The sequence below is a fragment of the Zonotrichia leucophrys genome, chromosome 21 (assembly GCF_028769735.1).
Source record: "Zonotrichia leucophrys gambelii isolate GWCS_2022_RI chromosome 21, RI_Zleu_2.0, whole genome shotgun sequence".
Lineage (NCBI taxonomy): Eukaryota > Metazoa > Chordata > Aves > Passeriformes > Passerellidae > Zonotrichia > Zonotrichia leucophrys.
In genome coordinates, this window is record NC_088190.1 from 1,130,679 (window position 1) to 1,150,377 (window position 19,699).

General features: G+C 43.7%; 1 protein-coding gene across 8 annotated transcripts in view; it reads left to right on the plus strand.

Annotated features, from left to right (window-relative positions):
* KIF1B (kinesin family member 1B) overlaps positions 1 to 19,699 on the plus strand; it is a 78,804-nt gene that overhangs the window by 36,152 nt on the left and 22,953 nt on the right. For 7 of the 8 annotated variants that reach the window (XR_010442613.1, XM_064730908.1, XM_064730911.1 and 4 more), the window contains 6 exons: positions 10,998 to 11,094; positions 11,857 to 12,005; positions 12,236 to 12,414; positions 13,396 to 13,533; positions 14,228 to 14,476; positions 19,545 to 19,663. Coding sequence is in view for 7 of the 8 variants with exons in the window: in XM_064730908.1 (XP_064586978.1) it covers positions 10,998 to 11,094; positions 11,857 to 12,005; positions 12,236 to 12,414; positions 13,396 to 13,533; positions 14,228 to 14,476; positions 19,545 to 19,663 (931 nt within the window). In the remaining variant the exon portion in view is untranslated. Of the gene's footprint in view, positions 1 to 3,790; positions 8,553 to 10,997; positions 11,095 to 11,856; positions 12,006 to 12,235; positions 12,415 to 13,395; positions 13,534 to 14,227; positions 14,477 to 19,544; positions 19,664 to 19,699 lie in introns of those variants that run through there. The other variant, XM_064730914.1, reaches the window with a different exon arrangement.

Here is a 19,699-nt window from a genome sequence, read left to right on the forward strand (position 1 = left end):
GTGAGCTCCTTCAGGTTAATTCGGAGATTGTGATTGACAGTAAAGAGGCTTTAATCAATTCTTGTTGGAATAGATTGGATTTCTTGCAAGTTAACCTGAAAGAAGGGCATTTTTGTGCTCTGTGTTTTTTGAAGTTCCTTTTCAGTAGTCTAAACAGCTACTCCTTGGGATGTTTGCCTTTATTTTTGTCTTGGATCACCAGAACATACTAATTTTGTGCTGCCAAAGAGATTTCTAGAACATTGATACACTAGGTTTAGTTTTTGAATGACGTCTGAAAATGTTGCTGCATTGTGCATGTTTTAACCCTTCTCCCTCCCCTGCATGGAGTTCCTCGTGAGGGTCTTGGTGGTACACAAGCCAGTGGTGGGGATGTGAGCAGGGAGCAGTGTGTTAACTCCTTCAGAGCACTGGGAATTCCAGCACTCCAGTATCTGTCAAATAGGAAGTCTGATAAATTAAGTCTGATATAGGAAGACTTCAGTCATCTCACAACAAATACCTCTGATGTGCTTTACAAATAAAATCCATGCAGTCTTCAAGCACCCTGTGAATTTGGAAAACAAGACCAAACCCAGGAATGAAGTCTAGATTTCCCTAAGAAACCTGAGTCTCCTGATTCTGCTTTAGCTGGTTGTCTTTAGCCAGAACACAAATGTAGTTGTGTCAGAATTCTGATCAAAATTACAAACTCAAGATTCATGTCTGTAGTATGAGATGGAGACTGTGGGTTAAATGCATGCTGGGCTTTGCACTGTAAAGTTCTTGCCCTTCTCCCCAAACCAGAATGGAGCGAAGTACTGTGGCTTCCATAGGAAGAAGCTACATTTCTTTTTTTAAATTCCTATTACACACTGAGAGACTTCTGCATCTCTAATTATTTCATCACAAGGGGCTAATTTCTTGGATGGGGTGGCTGTAGACTTTGACCAAGGCAACTGTTAGTCCAGAAAAAAAGCTTAAATGTGACTAATGTCATGTTTTATCTCTGGAATTTTATAGTTAAAATTTGAGTAGCAAAAAAAAAAAAAATAGTACAGTAAAGATGTGAAAATAAAAATAGTTTGAGTATTGAGTAACTTTTGGCAATGTGTCAAATGAGATGCAAGTAATGGAATTCCCTCCCCTAAATTTTAGCTGACTGGCACAAGCTAAGCTATTGTATGAATTAAAGATGTGAATTTGGCTGTCTGGGAAGTTCATTCCAATAAGGCTGCATTTATAAAGTGTGGTGAAGGGAATTTATTTCCCCAAATACTTCAGATTTAGGGAAAATTCTTTAGAGAGTGGAGTGGTTAATATAATAAAGATGCTGGTTTCTCCAAGTTTGTTTTGTTCTTGCTGGTTTTGGTTAGTGGACACAGGTGGAATGCTGCCCTACATCCCTCAGCAGCTCCTGAAGGACACCTGTCTGAGTTGTCAGGGATCATATCAGAGTGGTCCTTGGCAGGGAGCAGTGCCCTGCTTATCACAGTGCTCCACAGGAATATTTCAGGTGACAGCAGAGCTTGCTGACACAGCTCATGGTTTGTGTGTGGCTGTGTGCAGAGCCTGGGGTGGACAGCATTAGTGCATCCATGCAGCTGTAGCTGAATCACGAGTGGGAAATCTGGGAGTGCATTTCAGATTGTGTACCTTGAAATTCGTGTTTAAACATGGCTGCCATAGCCAGCTGCAGTGTCAGGTTCTCTAACTTACTGCTGGGTGAGACTGATATTGAGATATAAATATTCTTGGTCTAAACCGGAGTATAATCTCAGATGTAAGAAGCTAGTTAATCCTTTTTACCAGATTGTTTTGTATTTATGCTGAGATTCCAACCAGACTGGCTGTTTATTTGTTAGATGTGCTGTACAAAAAAATAAACAATAGCTCTTGTCCCTCAAAATTGCCAACTAAAATACCTTTGCCTTGCTAGTATTACTAGGGAATAGAAGTAGTGGTTCTCCATTTTACAAATTGATTGTGAAAATGTGTGTAATAGAGCTAAAATGGTCACAATGCCTCTGCAGTGGCCAGTTGATATTGGAATTTTGATCATAGCTGCACTAATTGGTCTGGGTAACCTCTGAGTGCACAGGGCCAGGACTCAGTGTCTCTTCATCATCTTTTAATACGAAGACATGCTTTAGCCATAAGTAGTTCTATGGTAGTTTTGTAACTATCAGAGTCCTGTGGAACTTGTGACTGAATGCTGGAGTAGTTCATGTTTTGCCTTCCTGGTTGTGTCTCTGAGTGGCCCAACTGCACTGGGGCTTCCTCCAGGGAACCCTTGGCTTCCACTGCAGTGTGCAGTCTGCTAGATGCTGTTTCCTTAGGCCACAACTTTTGTCAGCTATAAACTCACAAAGAGTTCCTAAACCAGTGTTTTGCTTACATTTTGACCTAAACTAGAAGTTGGTTCTCTAGTACTGTTCTTAAAACTACATTAAGTAACAAGAAGCTCAATAATGTGAATCTGGTGCTGGCTCAATACCTGGGTTTCCTTTGGTTTTAGAGTAAGTGGCTGTTACTGTTCCTGGTTTCTCATCTGTTACAAATCTCCATGTGGAAAACAGGGATATTAGTTAGAGCTGCATTAGACACCGAGAGCTGTGTTGAAGGTGTTTGGATCACAGTAATACACAGGACTTCTTGCTTCTTAAAGAGATGTCTTTAAAGAAAAGTGGTCTATTTTAATTCCTGGTTGCAGTTAGCAATGATGGTTATCCTGAACTGGGGGTGGCAGTTTATCTGAACAGACATTCCTAGCATATGGAAACCCGAGGCACTGCTCATTAAAAATCACTTAGCAAAAGGTGGAAAACTTGTAATGAAGAAGCAAAGCGCATAATGGTTAGCAAGTGTGTGGAAGCTCCAGGCTCTAGGTTTTGTAAAGAAGACAAATCAAGGATATCAAATAGAAAATTTGTATTAAAACAATTGAAACCAGAAAGTCATTACTCTGCATTCTGCTGAAACTCATTCTTCGGACAGACAAGACTGATAATGGTTTTTTTTTCTTTAAACTAAGCAACGAGGTGCCAAATGGAAAAAAAAAAAAGTCAAACAAACCACAACCCACCTCTGAAACTCTGATTCTGGATATCCTTCTAGCTTGTAGCAAGTTTTGGAGTATGAACCACTGTCTTCGTCTGTCATAGTGGCACTTACAGTCCTTTTAACATTGAACCTTTCGGCTGCTTCTGTTTCATTTTTTCTTATCGTCTAACACTTCTCTGGCTGCTATTGTAGTGAAATGGATTCTAAACTTGAGCATCCCTGCAACCACGTGCAACGTTACTAACCAGTGTTAACCCGACTTACTCTGGCTGCTCATGACATCTTCTGTGGCTGTTGTGCTCACCTTCCTGGGGAGGATTTGCTGAAAGAAGCAACAGCAGTCACCGAGGCAAACGTGTGTGGTGGGGATTTGCATGTCTTTGTAGCATGTGTGAAGTGCAGTTTACACTTGGTCCTAAGATTTAAAACCAGGAACTTGGTCTGTTCAAAGACTTTGGAAGGGTTTGGGAGGGAAGAGTTCAGATTATCAGCTATTATGAGATGACAAGACTTAAATATAATGTTAATCTTTATTTAGTGAAGAGCTCCAATTTTGACAGTCCATGACTCTTGAAGATGCATTTTAATGCCCTAACGCTCAGTCTTCAGGGACCTCCTTATCACTTGTTCTATTTTGATTTTTGATTTAGTTTTCTTTGCCTGCTACTTCTTGTTTAGCTTTTCCATTTTCTTACAATTTTAATTTTGGTTATTTTGGGGCCACTTCTTGATTTTTGTTTTTCCAAAGGATGCAGACTCTGATAGTGGGGATGATTCGGACAAGAGATCGTGTGAGGAGAGTTGGAGACTGATCACTTCCCTGAGAGAGAAGCTGCCCCCCAGCAAGCTCCAAACCATTGTAAAAAAGTGTGGCCTCCCCAGCAGTGGGAAGAAACGAGAACCTATTAAAATGTACCAGATACCCCAACGGCGACGCCTTAGCAAAGACTCCAAATGGGTCACCATCTCAGACCTAAAGATTCAGGCTGTGAAGGAGATTTGCTATGAGGTAGCGCTCAATGACTTCAGGCACAGTAGGCAGGAGATTGAGGCTCTGGCCATTGTTAAAATGAAAGAGCTTTGTGCCATGTATGGCAAAAAAGACCCAAACGAGCGCGAATCGTGGCGAGCTGTCGCTCGGGATGTCTGGGATACAGTGGGAGTTGGAGATGAAAAGATTGAAGATGTAATGGCCAATGGTAAAGGAATAACTGATGTGGATGACCTAAAGGTGCACATAGACAAATTGGAAGATATTCTGCAAGAAGTGAAGAAGCAGAACAACATGAAGGATGAAGAGATCAAAGTTCTCAGAAATAAAATGCTAAAAATGGAGAAGGTTTTACCCCTGATAGGGTCTCCAGACAAAGCTCAGTCAACTGTAGCTAATGCTAAGTCTCCGAACTCTGCCAGTGCAGCGGATGGGGATAAGAAGCCCACAGATGAGGCAAAGAGAAGCGAGAATGACGATCTTGCTAAGGAGGAGCGCGTGTCTCAGTTAATGGCAGGTGATCCAGCTTTCAGACGTGGGCGTTTACGTTGGATGAGGCAAGAACAGATTCGGTTTAAAAATCTGCAGCAGCAGGAAATAGCTAAACAGCTTCGTCGACAGAATATGCCTCACCGGTTTATTCCACCTGAAAATCGCAAACCCCGCTTTCCTTTCAAAAGCAATCCCAAACACAGGAACTCGTGGAGTCCAGGCACCCACATCATTATCACCGAGGATGAAGTTATTGAGGTTAGAATTCCGAAAGAAGACGATAAGAACAAAGACGAAGGCAAAGAGAAAGAAAGCAAAGCCGCTTCTAAAGATCCGCAGCAGCTGTGGAATCTTTACGGGCCGCAGAGGAGCCAGGATAACATCCAGGTGAACCGGCAGCAGCTGGGCCCGCAGCCCGGCAGCCAGCAGCAGCCGCAGCCGCGCTGGAGGAGCAACTCCCTCAACAGCGGCTCGCACAAGGGGCTGCGGCGCCAGGCCTCGGGCTCCTCCGAGGCGCTGCACGGCGCGGAGCCGCCGCACGGCGCGGAGCCGCAGGGCTGCCAGCACAAGCGCCACCTGCACCAGCACCGCCAGCCCTACGGCGGCCCCGGCGCCGAGGGCAGCGCCCCGAAACACACGGACCGGCCCGGCCAGCACGGCCCGTTCGTGACGCCCCCGCGCATGAGGCGCCAGTTCTCGGCCCCCAACCTGAAAGCGGGCAGGGAAACCGCGGTATGAGCAGGGCCCGCCTGCCCCGGCTCGGGCCCGCGGCTCGGTTCGGGCCCTCGGCTCGGCTCGGCCCTTGGCTCGGCTCGGGCCGGGCACAGCCCCACAGGCCCCGCACAAGCGCCAGGCTCCGGCCCTGCGGCCCGGGCACTTTGCATGTGACTTTCCTTGCAGTTTTAACAGAGCATCCCTTGGAAGAATATTCTGAAAAATTGTAAGACTTTTTTCATAGACTAGAAGACTCAGAGGGAGGGAGGTGGAGGGGAGAACTTCCCACTAGCTCATTTACCAAGTTTTTTTTTTTTTGTGTGTGTGTGTGTCTTGAAGTATTTTTCTAATGCTGAAAATATTGTCTGGAACTTACCAAGTGCTACCTTCCTCCTGTGTTTTATGTAGACAATCAAAAGAGGAGTTTAGTTTCTAGCATTGAATGTTTCTTGTGACCTTTTTCTTAGCAATAAGGAAACTGACCATCTGTTTATAAATGAATCTGGTTCTTCAGAACAATATTTTTCACTCTTAACTCAATTTTTAATAGTAATAACAATCTATAAACCAAAAGTTGTTGGCTTTTTTATAAAGAAATTAAGAAGAGATATTGGGTCACACTCCCTGAGTAGATGTCTCTTCTCCTTCTGCTTAAGTTCATAAATATTGGTATGAAATTGCTGTGACAGTTAAACCAGCCTGAATGGAATTTTATGTCAGAATATATATATAATGCTGAAGCAATTATTTGGAAACAAGCTTTTTCTAATTCCCATTGTATCTCTAAATATAATAGGTTTTAATTATTATACTGAGACTGTGGAAAGGAACTAGGATTTTTCAACACTCTGGTGCACTCAAAAAGCTAATTCTTTTATTTTATGTTTTCAGCTTTCTCAGGCATGAGTCTGGGAGATGTTCTTGAAATAGTTATTCTTAGGAAGATTTATAAATCACTACTTTTGGCTGAATTCTCCTGTGAGATGGGAGAATTGAACTGTTTCATCTTAATGTGATACCTCATGTTAGTGCCTCTGGTCTTGGATTAAACTAGAATTCAAGACTCATTTAATAAAGGAGAAGGTTGCTTTGAGGAGAAAATAAGATTAGTTTTCCTTCTCCCCACACTCAAAATGCGAGTTAAAATCTTTCATGTCTGTTTTGCTCTGAAGGGGTTTGCACTTGCAGGTGATTTGCCATAACACAAAGGCTTGCCATTCCTGCTTCAGATTGTTCCAAGCGAATTACTGAAAAACTAGTGACTGAGGAATAGGCTTTGAGGTTTTGTTGCAATTGGAGAGTCCCAACCTGAATGATGCTGGGTTATTTTCTGAGTTTCCAAAAGTGCAAGACAAGGTTGCTCTTACTTTGGAAAATCCGTGGCCTTAACTGTAAGCCAATAGAAATATTTGGGGACTTATTTTGCTTTTAAATTTAACTTGAATAAAATTTTAAAAACAAAATTGGACGCTCTACCACATTTGGTAAGGTAGGTCCTCTTTGCAGTGTATTTGTGCTGTTTTGCACAAGTATCCTGAATTTACTTGAGGTTGCTTATTTTTTTATAAAATATAAGCCCTACTGGTAATTGTTACTTGTGTGTGGCTCAGCATAGCTGTAGGTGAGTGGCAAGTGTCTTAAGCTTATTTTCCATATTTTTTGTCCTATCCTACTTCTCCCCTGCCTCAGCTGGGCATGTTGTAGGTGCTGTTGCAACACACGTGCTATTTACATATCCAGTAATCAAGTGCCAGCTCTTAATTCTCAGCACATGTATCACTGATGGGATGGTGGCCTCTGCTGAAGGAGATGCAAAGTCAGTCCTCCAACTCCTAAAAGAACAAACTGGGAGTTTTCCTTCATGGCAGGTTTAGTTCTGTGCCCAGATCTGGCTTTGTAACTTGCATTTGTCTCATGCTTTGGCCTACTTGAACAAAGGAAATAAAGCATTGCTTCCAAAAATGCCTCGATTCTTAAAGAACAGAAGGCTTGTAGATGAGCAATACTTGCTTTGAGCTTGAGTCCAAATTGCAAAATGAGGTTTGGGCTGCAAGTAATGTTTTGCCGTTGTTTTTAATTTAGAATCCTGCTTTAGTAGTGCATTGCACTTTGGTTTTGTGCATGTCAAGCATAATGAGTTCCTGTATATCCTCAGAAAGGCTTGGGCTCTGTGGAACATGCATGCCTGGGGAAAGGCTCTCAGTTCCCCAGGAGTACGTGGGGCAGTCCCTGCACAGGGCTGGTGGCAGAGACAGAGCAATCCCATCTCCTGTCCAAGCTCTGGGCACTGAGCACAGAGTCCTTCTGAGCCCCTGCAACTGCTGACACCAGACTAAAACTGCTGCTTGATCCCTGATGCTGAACACTAAAATGTTTGTGCCAGCCTATTTCACTTCAAACTCAGAAAAGAGCTCTGGAAATGCCTGGGGGTGCTGGTGAGCAGTAGGTTGCCATCAGTCTGTCCTACCCCACTGCTTGGTGCAGCACTGCAAGAACAGCCCTGCCTGTGCTGCTGAACGATTTGACAAAGCAGGAAAAGGACAGTCAGTGTCAGAATGGAGCCCAGTCTGCTTCAGGGAAGCAGCTTTTTCCCTGGCTTTTAGGAGGATATTTAGGAATTTGATATGAATTGCAGTGCAGTGCTTCATCTGATAAGGGAAGCAGTGTGAGAACTGTGGATCTCCTTGCACTATTCAGAAATGCACACAACTCTCACTCCAAATCCTGTGTTAATGGAGTTAATGAGCAGTGAGACAGCTGCTTCCATTGATGTCTGTGTGAAAAGGCTTTCAGGGTAATGGAAATGTGGCATCCATGGTGGAAGTGCTCTTTGACTACGTTCAGTTGCCTTTGCCAAGTGCTGCTGTGCCTTGGCAGCTGGCTGGGATCCACCTGTGCCCTGGGGATGGCTTCTCTAGGACTCCCTGCACTGGGGGTGGGATTAAATGCACATCACCAATGCTCCTCACTCAGATTGACTCCAACATCCTTCCTCAAGCAATCTGAATTTAGGGATCTGTCAAATTAGAGGATGCTATTTTTATCAGTACATTCAGCATAGTTTCAGTATCTTCCTCACTGTGTCCTTTACATGTTGAAACTTGTTTTTTGTTGAAATTTTTCTTGGATACTTCCCATTAAATCTCTTCAGGAGCTGCCACATGAGAAATCTATGCTGTGTAACTATTTGTACTGTAAAGAAAGCAGTGAGCTGCCTTTAAACTAAATGGGATTTTCAGATCTGTCTGTTGTTTTGGATTGTCTTAAGAGCAAGTATCTGCCTTGTGAAAAGCAGAACTGGTTTGTATTGTAACAAGTGCTCTTTCAATAAACTATGAAATACTCTTGTAAGTGTCAGACTTGTGTCAGTGAAATGGAGATGAAAGTTGACTGCAGGCTTGTCCTGCTTTTATTTATCTTGGGGTTGGGCTTGTTCCAGCAGGGTTATAAAGGTTCCTTTAATTGTTCCTCAGTCTGATTCTTGTACGTTCATCCACTCTGGTGTTTCTGCTGTTATGTGGAAAGCAGCAAAGCAGGCTTGTGTCCATCTCAGACAGCTGATTTAAATTCAATATAAAAGAAAATAATAGCTTTTTGTAGCACAAGGAACTATAAACCATTCCCATCTTCAGTGCTGTCCCATTGTACCATCCTGTGTGCTATCTAAATTCTGGAAGAAAACACAGAGCTGGCTGTTCTCCCTTTATTTGCTCATTGAAGGCAAAAGAAATGAACTTTTCTGTGCCCCTCAAATGCAGGGGGGACTCACACACAGCAGTACCTGGGCAGACACCACATCTCAGTGTTGTGGTGCAGGTTCTGCTTTAACTGCTCCAGGCTGCTCTTAAAAAGCTTTGTGTACTTTGAGTGTATGGGGTGTGGGTTTGTTGGTGGGTTGGGGTCTTTTTGTTTCCCCCAACCCCCCATTCCCTCTCCAGCTTTTCAGTTTCTCCAAAAGAGTCTTGAAGGATTCTACTAAAATGCTACTTGAAGAGCTTTCCATTTCTACAATTTAGCTGCTCGAAATGACATTATTGACTCCAGACTACAGAAAAATAAAATATTTTGCCTTTCCTTGCAAGCGAGAGAAGCTGATTTGTGTCACTTTGCATCTCAGCAGTTTTATCTCTGCTTCAAATGTAACAGCATTATCTACATGGAATGGGGGAAATAGATCAAAGAAAGGGCCTTTATGTTAAAAACATAATTCAGGATTGTGCTAGGCATTTCAGAAGAGTAGATAAGTCTGATGCTTCATGAGAAGTTTCATGGAGTCTAGAATAGAATTCTGGTGAATGTAAGAATTTCAGGAGGAATATCAAAAGAAAGGATATGTATTTGTTTTGTTTGCAGTGCTTAGGCTGCTGGGCTGAGGTTACTTCCTGTGTAAGTAAGTAGCCAGCTTAGGGTGAATGGAGCAGAGACAAATGAAGAAGGAGCATTTTAGCCAAATTCAATATTCAAGAAGAAATTAGACTCTGTTTGGAAAGGAGATACACCTCTAGATTCTTTCAGGTTCATAAGTAATATTTTCTGAAAATAGCATTAACAAATGGTAGCTGTGCCCTTAGAAAGTGCAGGATTTTGAATGCCATGAATTCAATATCCCTGAGAGCAAAAATTGAACTTCTTATGGCCTTCATATGATGGCTGCATTTTAATTTTCTAAAGCCTTCCTGGCTGAAGTGACACCATCATTTTGTGGATAAGTGATGCTGCTCTTTAGGTGAGATGCTTAAGTGGGATGGGAGGAAAATGTGAAGCTTTTATTCTGTAGCTCTTGGACTTAAGAACCTATTATTACAAACTGGCCATTGGAGAAGAATTTTAGGATTTGGAACTGTGGAAGAGAGAAGGTTGGAATACAAGATGAGTGCCTTCAAGAATTCTTAAGAACTCAACAACACCCTTAGTGAATTGTTGTTGTAACTCTTGTATAAAAATCTTGAGAAACCAGTTTAATTTGTGTAATAATATGCCAAAGGTTTATCTTAAAAAAATAAAATACCCTAGTGGGATAGGCTTTGAGACCAAGAGCACAGTGACAGAGTCTGTTCTAATTTGTATTTGTTTTGCCAGCAAATAATCAAAGGCTCATTAGGTTTAAGTAGCATTTGTTTCAAGGCACGATAAAATCTGAACAGGAAGAAAATGCTGTTGTACCAGAAGCTGTTGCTGAAGTGTTCCTCGTGGGGAAGCCACTGCACAGACTTCTCTGCCAGGGCCGTGCTGGGATTTTATCCTCTGATGCCTTAAGTGCACGTGAGAGAGTGGTACTTGCATGCTGTGGGGGAAATCTAATTGAAAACAAAGTGCTTCCCTCACTAATATTTGCAATTAATTTTTTTGGTATAAAAAGGCAAATCAGTGGTGCTGTTAATCCTTCTGTTTGAGAAAATGAAGGTGAATAATCCTCCCCTTTCAAATTTATTTTTACATTTTTCTCTATTTCTGCTTCTTTTCTACCTCTTTGAAAGCAGCAGCCAGCCTCCAAATAAATGCCCTTCTTCCTGTCTTTAGCAAAAACCCCACAAAAGAACATCCTAAAGCTTTCCCTCTTCTAGCCACTGTGTAGATGTAAATGTGATTTTAGAGGCCAGCTCTCTGCGCTGTGCTGGCCTGTGTTGTGTTTGCAGGGAGGTTGCAGGTGCGGAGCTGCTGTGAGCCCTGGGGTGTCTGTGCTGTGATCTGTGTCTGTCACTGAGCCTCCTCCTGCTCCTGCCTGTCCTCCTACACAGCCTCTCCTCTCTCCCCACAGGACTATGAGAGCAAGCTGCAGGCCCTCCAGAAGCAGGTGGAGACACGGTCCTTGGCAGCTGAGACAACTGAGGAGGAGGAGGAGGAGGAGGAAGAAGGTGAGTTTGAAGCTAAAAATAATTTGGGCATAACCAAGTCTAAAGGAACAGCTGCTGTATCATCTCTTGTAATAGATAGAAAAACTTGCTTTGGAAAGCTGCAAAACATTGCAAGTTCTTGGTCTGTAATCCTCTCAGCATCAAGATTTCAAATACTCATTTATAGAATACATTCCACATGAACTGTAGACGTACATCTTCTAATACAACTGGTGCACAAACTAGATTAGTTTTACCCCAAGCTTTGATTTGGTGCTCCTGAAGGAATCTCTTCCTGGCACTAACAGAGCTCAGATGTCTTAAAACAAAATAACACTGTTGCCTTTGTTTCCTTGCTTTGATCTTGAAGTTTCTCTTTTCCTCCTTGCTAGGAATTCTTAGAATGCTGTGACATGTCTGTATAACTCCATTTCTGGACAGTGGATAATTTATTATTCTCATTATACTTGCTCTCATTCCACTCTTTCAGCATTTGGCTTTAATAGTTGCCAAATAACTTAAAATAATAGGAGCAGAAAAAATATTGTTTCCTCTCTTCCAAATCTCATTTACATGATCATTAATCTCCTCTCCTAATGTTGAGGAAGTTTGAGTCCAGTTTTTCCATGATGAATAATGAAAACGTAGAGTTTTGTTTTCTGCTCTTCCAGAAAATGTGTTGAGAGCTTGATGGCACAGTCAGCAGGAGTATTGGATACTGCATGTGATGGTTTTGAGAGGAAGCCACATTGTTCTATTTCTCTGTTTCTTTGCCCTTCCCAGTGGCCTGGACACGCCATGAATATGAACTCGCCCAGTGGGCTTTCAGGAAGTGGAAATTCCACCAGTTCACTTCGCTGAGGGACCAGCTCTGGGGAAATGCAGTATATCTGAAGGAAGCCAATGCAATCAGTGTAGAGTTAAAGAAAAAGGTAGGGACATGCAGAGCCAGTTTTTGAATTTTCTGACCCATCAATTTTGACTGTATAATCCTGCTGTAAATGCTCTGAGTTTCTTGTAATTGTATGTCTCTCGCTTATTAATTTGGGCTGTAAAGGGTTCAGCAAATGGCGAGTCCTTGATTTGGGTTGTGTGTGAGCGAAGGTGCCAGGGCAGCCCGTGGCTGCTGAGCACCCAGGTGTGTCTGTGTGTGTGTGTGCAGGTGCAGTTCCAGTTCGTGCTGCTCACAGACACGCTGTACTCACCGCTGCCCCCGGAGCTGCTGCCCCCCGAGCCCGAGCAGGGCCGCGAGCGCCGCCCGTTCCCCCGCACCGTGGTGGCCGTCGAGGTGCAGGACCTGAAGAACGGAGCCACGCATTACTGGTCCCTGGAAAAACTCAAGTATGTCAGTAGTGTTAGAGAACAGAATTCCCCGTGTCCAAGGAACTTCACTCAAAAATTTCTCCTCTTGGTGTTCTTTATCGCTTTCTGGTTTTTCTCTGTGTCCTCCCAAACTTTCTAGACAGTGTGGGATGTTCTAAATACCAGCTTTTCAGATTGTTTGAACAAGTGCACTTTTCTCCCACTTCTAACCTTAGCTTCACATCTAATTTTTGTAATTTGAGGTTAGACTTTATCTTTTGAATGTAATAAGACTCATCACAGCTCATCTCTGTGCATTACTTTTTTCAGTCCTTCCACTGTAATAATTTCCTTGCCACCTGCTTTATATAACTTGGCAGTATATGACATAATTTATGATAAAAATCTTAAATAAAGAAGATTTTATTTCTATGGAAGCTACACAAATTCTGTCACAAATTCTGACTGCAATCTGAATTATTTTCATCACGTGTAAATGACATTTCTTTTCCCCATTCTCTAAATATTGGCTGAAGGACTTTTTTCCTACTAATAACTTCAAGACAAAGGATCTTGCAGTGTGAAACACTTGTTTTCTTCAATAAAAGAAGTGGATAATTAGAGTCTATAATGGAATTGGTTCACTTTTGAATCAAAATGCCAACATTTCTGGGGTGGAATGTGAAGAACGGCCAAAGTTACTCAGTAACATGGTCTGCTAAAAAAATTGAAGCAAAAAATATGCCAGAATTAGATGTGAAAGAGGAATATTTAGAAGTGTATTGAAATCCAAGATTTATGTAAGCTTCTGCAGTGACCTTGCCTTGTGCTTAGAGGGCTTAGCTGACAACCAGACTCTCTTAAGATTTTTGGGAATTGGTGAAGCACCAGACTTAGGGCATGATTCTCTGTTCTTAGGTGTAACTCGGTACAGGTGAAGCAGTGAGGTGAACACCTCACCTTGTGTTCTCTGCCCGCTTTCCCCCCTCTCTGAGCCCTTTGCTGCCGCTGTCTCTGCAGGCAGAGGCTGGAGCTGATGCGGGAGATGTACGACCGGGCGGGGGAAGTGGCCTCGGGCAGCCAGGAGGAGCCCGAGGGCTCCATGACGGGCAGCGACCCCTTCTACGACCGCTTCCACTGGTTCAAGCTCGTGGGCAGGTACGGACCGGACAGCGCCCCCTGCCGGCTCGGGCTCGGCACTGCTGGATTAACCGGGGGGCCTCTGCGCCTGCTGCGTCCTCTCTTTCAGGGGATGGGAATAGACTTTAAATGCAGTTAACAGTAGAAAATGCCAGTTCATGTGTCTAGTAGTAGAATGTGCTTTGAGTGAGCATTTAATAAGTTACAAATTTATTTTAAGATAATATAACCATCTAAGTTCCATCTAAAGTCACTGGAGCAGAGCTGTGAGAATATGAAGAACACTGGAGAAGTGATTCAGAGTCTCTCATACGTGCGATTCAAATAGTTTGGTCATACCTTAGGGAAGTGCCTGATGGGATTCTTTAATATTTCCTGCTGTTGACCGCACCTTTACAATATTTTTATTTGCAGAACTGCTGTGTTGGAAATAAGAAATGTATCTCTGTTAATGGATGTCCTCTCGAGTTCTGTATGCCCAGTTCTATATGCTCAGCCATGTTTCTGTTCCTTTTTCATTTGCTTCCTGCTCCGTTCAAGGACGCTCTTTTCCCTGGCGTTGTTGGCAGCCCCCTCGCTCCCGTTGCGTTGCAGTGCAGGTGGTTTGGAGGCGCTGCTGTTGTTGAGGGTGTCTGTGCTGAAGGCAGCAGGGGCTGTTGGTGAGGTTCTGTGTGCTGACCCTGTTAATCGGTGTCCGTTCGCTGATGTGCAGCTCCCCCATATTCCACGGCTGCGTCAACGAGCGCCTGGCCGATCGCACGCCCTCCCCCACTTTCTCCACGGCCGACTCCGACATCACTGAGCTGGCAGATGAGCAGCAGGATGAGATGGAGGACTTTGATGATGAGGCCTTTGTGGATGACACTGGCTCCGACGTTGGCACTGAGGAGGGATCAGACCTCTTCAATGATGGGCGCGACCCGTTTTACGACCGATCCCCTTGGTTCATTTTAGTGGGAAGGTTGGTGAGGTTACTCTGAGAATGGCCAAAAGGGACCAGCTCTTGCTGCAGGCTGCAATGGCTTTGCCTTGTGCTACACAGATGGTCATTAGCCAAAATATCCATGTCCATAAATTGGAATTGCCAGAGAATGAGTGTAGTTCAATGTTAAGTTTTAAATTCCTGTGTCTGGAATGAAGACCTAAATAGTAATTGAGAAAATAACCCTTAGATGTGACAGTGTGAGTAAATCTAGGTAACTGTTGCAGTTTGGAATGAATGGGGGTTTGTATACAGAGTATAAACCTCTATAGAATTCCCTATTTAGCCATCGCAGGGTCACTAAGACAGAATTGTAGCATGTTATTTTCTTCCATGGAAGAGAATCTGACTGTGGTGGGAAGTCTTTCAGTCCAAACCCAGAAATCTATTGGTTTTGAAAATAGGTTTAACATCCACTCCATACAAAAAGATGGCATGTGGAGAAAGAAGAATGGTCCTTTCTGGATGAGGAAAAGAATGTTCTCTGAGATGATTTGACTTCTCAGATTATGCTTGAGTCTCTGTAGCCAGTATTACACAGTGGAAGGTCATCAGCATTGAAATTCACTATCTCTGTTTATCAGCACTTTCCCCAGGCACTGTGCTTGAATTCCTGAAACAGATTTGCTTGGCGGATTTTAGAATATTATTGAGCTTTCCAGAACAGAGAGAATTAGGGCATTACCAGACCTCAGTCTGTGATGCAGACCCTTAAGGACAGCGGTGTTACATTAAAGAAATGTAGTTCTTCACACTGTTTCCTCAGTAATAGTCTCACTGGCACATTTCTCACTACAAGAAACAGAAACATTTTATTTAGTGGCTTGGCTCCTCTCTCTGCTGCTTCCCTCTCCCCTGATGATGCTTTTGTGCTTCCTTGCTTACCCTGTAAGCCAACATCCTCATTAAGGTGCTTGCCACAGGCGTGGTACAAACAGGGCTCCATGGCCAGCAGAAGGGAGGAACAAAGAAACAGGGACCAGAGCTTGGCCAGTTCAGTGTAGTGTGTCTGACCTCAGGCATTGTCAGCAGTGAAACTTGGAACTTCCTTGATCCTGTTTTTTAAACAAAAATTACTAAAGTTGCAAGAAACTGTGTTAGTCCTCTGTGGTCTCTGAATCCGTGCTCTTACATGCAGTGCTTGGTGCCACGTTTTGCAAACTCTGATTGTCTGGCTCAGGTGGGAGCAGTTTGGGAAAGCCACGTGTGCTGCTGTGGGCTGGCTGGCAGCTCCTCTGAGCCCAGGGTGCCCCGAGTGCCCCCGGGGCCTGGGAAAGAGCTGAGCTGTTGCTGCTGCCTCCGAGGGCTCAGGGAGCACAGCACGAGCTGAGCAGATGCCGTGTGCAATGCAAACACTGCTGCTTCCTGCAGGCAGGCAGAGCAGAGCCCCTGCTCTGTGCAGAGCTCTGAGCTGTGGGGCTGCAGCTACAGAGCTGTGAATGTGTCGAGGGATCAAACTCTGTTCCTATGATGAGGCTAGAGAGTGACTTTTGCTCAGTTGTTGGTTTCTATTGTTTCTATTCCTGTTGTTCTGTTGGCAGAGGCTGTTGGACTGTCCAGCACCACTGAGTAGGAGCTGTTGTGGGTCCTCTGTGTCTCCATGTGAGAATTCTGCTTTTGAGCAGTGGCTTGCAAGCACCAGGGGTGTCCATGTGCATAGGTATTGTCTTGAGCACAAGGCAGTGTTCAGTTTGTATCAAAACCAGAATTCCTTATCACTTCCAAGTGTGTACTGGTTGATACGTTATAGAATGTGAAGGACAAATAAAACAGTTTTTAGTATTTTTGGGGAGTTGTCAGCAATAACAAGTGCAGGTCATGAAGGAGAGGAGGAGGAGAAATGGAGCATGTAGTTATCTAACTCCCTGGCCATCACAGTTATTTTCTTTTCTCTCTCTGTGCTATGACTGTCTTTTATTTGTAACTCTTAAAGAAAACAAAAAAGAGCTGGTCCCTTTAGCCATTTCTCCTGGCATGCTGGGTTTCTTCAAGATTGACTCTATTTAATGGTGTGACATATCAAGCATTTGCTTTTGTTTTAAGGGAGGTGGGAGAGGACTATGGGATGTTTTATTTAAATCCTTATGTGTTTATTTTAAAAATATCTGCCATCATTTTGAGTTCTGTTGGTTCTGTTTTGGTTTTTTAAAAAATTGTCTTTGTTAAGTTTAATTTCTGGTTTTGTTGTGAGTATGCCATTTTACCTCACCAATCTTTCTGCTAATCCAGCCCCCCTCTTTCAGTCTGCTGGGCTAAGTGCAGGGGGACACTTGGGGGCTCTTTGGGGAGTGGGAATCCTCACGGATGTGGCAAGAGGAGGAGGAAAACCTTAAGATATCATCCACTCCTGGCCTGGCTCTGTCTCAGGATGGAGCAGCTGTGGTGCTGCAGAACCCAGCTCTGTTCTGGTGCAGTTCTCTCCACTCTGCACAAGAGATGCAGCATTTTCATCAGCAAACAGGAAGCTGTAAACTTTTTTGCATTATGTGTTGTTTTTTTTTCTCTAAGTTAAAATTGTTCCAGAACAAGGGGACTGGATGGAAGCAAATTTGGGGAGAAGAGAAATACATTTTTTTCCTTGGGATGGTCACAGGGTAGGGGTTAATCCAGCTGAATGCTTTGCTGGCACATGTTGAGCAGCACCTTCAGAACTTTTGCCCTGCAAATGAAGATGTATTTTTTATTTTTCATGCAGGTGATGCTTTCACTTTCCATTAGTTTGGCTTTGAAGGGAGAAGGCTTCTGCAATGCCTGACTCTTTTTAGTTAGTGAGACTCCTACTGTGCACATCAGTGCAAGACTCCTTGGCTTCTGTTGTGCTGGGAAATGTTTGTTCTCCCTGGCTTGAAATGTGCTTTCAGACTGGGTGTGTTCCTCATGTTGAGCTCAGAACCACATTCCCTTTGGAACTCCATCCCTGATCCAGTCCAAGTGAACCATTCCAGTTTCAGGGACTGTTTTCGTATGTGGTTGGGTGCTAGTTCCTCAGATGTGCATCACCTGAAATTCCAAAGCTAAAAATGAAAATGTTAGAGGGAAAAAATAAAATTTAACTTCTCATTTGTTGCTTGAAATTTAGTCTCTTTTCCCTTCCCCTGCTTTATGAGTGCTTACCTCACTTTGAAGCAGACTGAAAAGGAATTAAATCCTAATCTTAGTGAAGTGTTATGTTGAGTTGGTTTTTGTTGTTGTTGTTGTTGTATGGTTTTCTTCATTTTTTGTTTTGCTACTTTGCAGCCATATTAATCATCCTCTTCTCTATTGCATTTTGTCACCACTTTTTTTTTAGTAGCATTATTTTTGTGTCCTTGGTTCATGACTGACACCTGTTTGACTTCCTTGTCATTTCAAAAAGAGTTCATTCATCCTTGGAAGGGGCACGTGAACCCAAGGAGCAACACTTCCCTTTTGTCGTGCAGGACTTTTTGTAGGAATGTTAAACAATAACAGTTATAAATTACAGGAATTAGTTATTCGTAATACTAAAGACTAATAAAAAACTGTAAGGATGGAGTTAGGAAAACAGGTTACTGTTGTTTAATATAACTTAATGTGCATAAATTCATTAAAATTGCATAATTAGTCACTTTAAATTTACTAAGTGGTAAAAGTATTGGTTAAAGTTCTGTGTGTCTCAGTACTCTTCTGAACTCTGAAACAGCTCATTTAATAAGCAAAACCTTCCACATTTGCCCCTTGTTGAGAGCTGTTCTTTAGCTGACTTGTTGAGCGTATCAACATTTAATGTCTTGCTCAAGCTAATCCCACTGAAGTGGGATTATGACTAAACACTACTGCAATTCATTGCAGAAACATAAAATAACTTAATAACTTTAGTCTGACTTTTAATTAAAATCTATACAATTAAATTTGTTATCTTACTGCTCCGAAACAGAGCCTGCTTGTATATAACCTAAAGTTAGTGCAGGGCAGGATCATCCCCTGTGGGGCCTAAATGCTGTTTTTCCTTTTGGAAACTGTAATTTCTAAGTGGTTGCTCTAGAGTAGTGCTGTCATGTCTTATTTGTTATGTTCTGTTTTTTTAAAGAAGTAAATCAAATGATCCAAAGAGATTTACCTGTGAAGACTTTCAGGTAAATCTGTGCAATCAGTGACTCTTCCAAGAAACCGAAGTGATGACTTATGGTTTATTGTGGGTTTCTGGTTATTCTGCACACAGTGTTATCAAAGGAATATAGAAGAGAGAAAACATTCAGTCAGTCTGTTTTTAAAATAGTGGTTTTATATGTTCAGTAAAAAATTGAGACTGTGTGAGCACAGTAGATCAATTCCTTTTAAATTTATCATTTCCAACTACCTCATTCTGTATCATCAGTAGTTCCCTGATGGATTCTGTCAGCCTGCTAACAGCTCCATTCACAACTTCAGTGCATCTCTGGTTACCTTCCATGCAGCCATCCTCTCTCCCTGTGTCTGTAACTCATTCCTGTGAGCCCTGGCTCCCTCTGAGCTCTGACTGAGAGCCCTTGGTGGCTGCACTGGGCTTGGCCAGAGCTCTGTGTGGGCAGGATGGACCCAGGAGCTCCTGTGTGGGCAGGATGGGCTGAGGAGCTCCTGTGTGGGCAGGATGGATCCCAGGATCTCCTGTGTGGGCAGGATGGATCCCAGGAGCTCCTGTGTGGGCAGGATGGATCCCAGGAGCTCCTGTGTGGGCAGGGTGGATCCCAGGAGCTCCTGTGTGGGCAGGATGGACCCAGGAGCTCCTGTGTGGGCAGGGTGGACCCAGGAGCTCCTGTGTGGGATGGTGGATCCCAGGAGCTCCTGTGTGGGCAGGGTGGATCCCAGGATCTCCTGTGTGGGCAGGATGGACCCAGGAGCTCCTGTGTGGGCAGGATGGACCCAGGAGCTCCTGTGTGGGCAGGGTGGATCCCAGGAGCTCCTGTGTGGGCAGGGTGGACCCAGGAGCTCCTGCAGGTCTGGGAGATGCAGTGTCTGAGGTCTGACTGTTCCAGAGCCGAGCAAAGCTGCAGTGGGGTTTGGCACACCGTTCCTAATGCTGGCTGTGTTTCTCTCCTCCTGTCACCAGAGCCTTCGTGTACCTGAGCAACCTGCTGTACCCAGTGCCCCTGATCCACAGGGTGGCCGTGGTCAGCGAGAAGGGCGAGGTGCGCGGCTTCCTGCGCGTGGCTGTGCAGGCCATAGCAGGTGAGACACTGCTGCCCTCAGAGCCACCATTCTGCT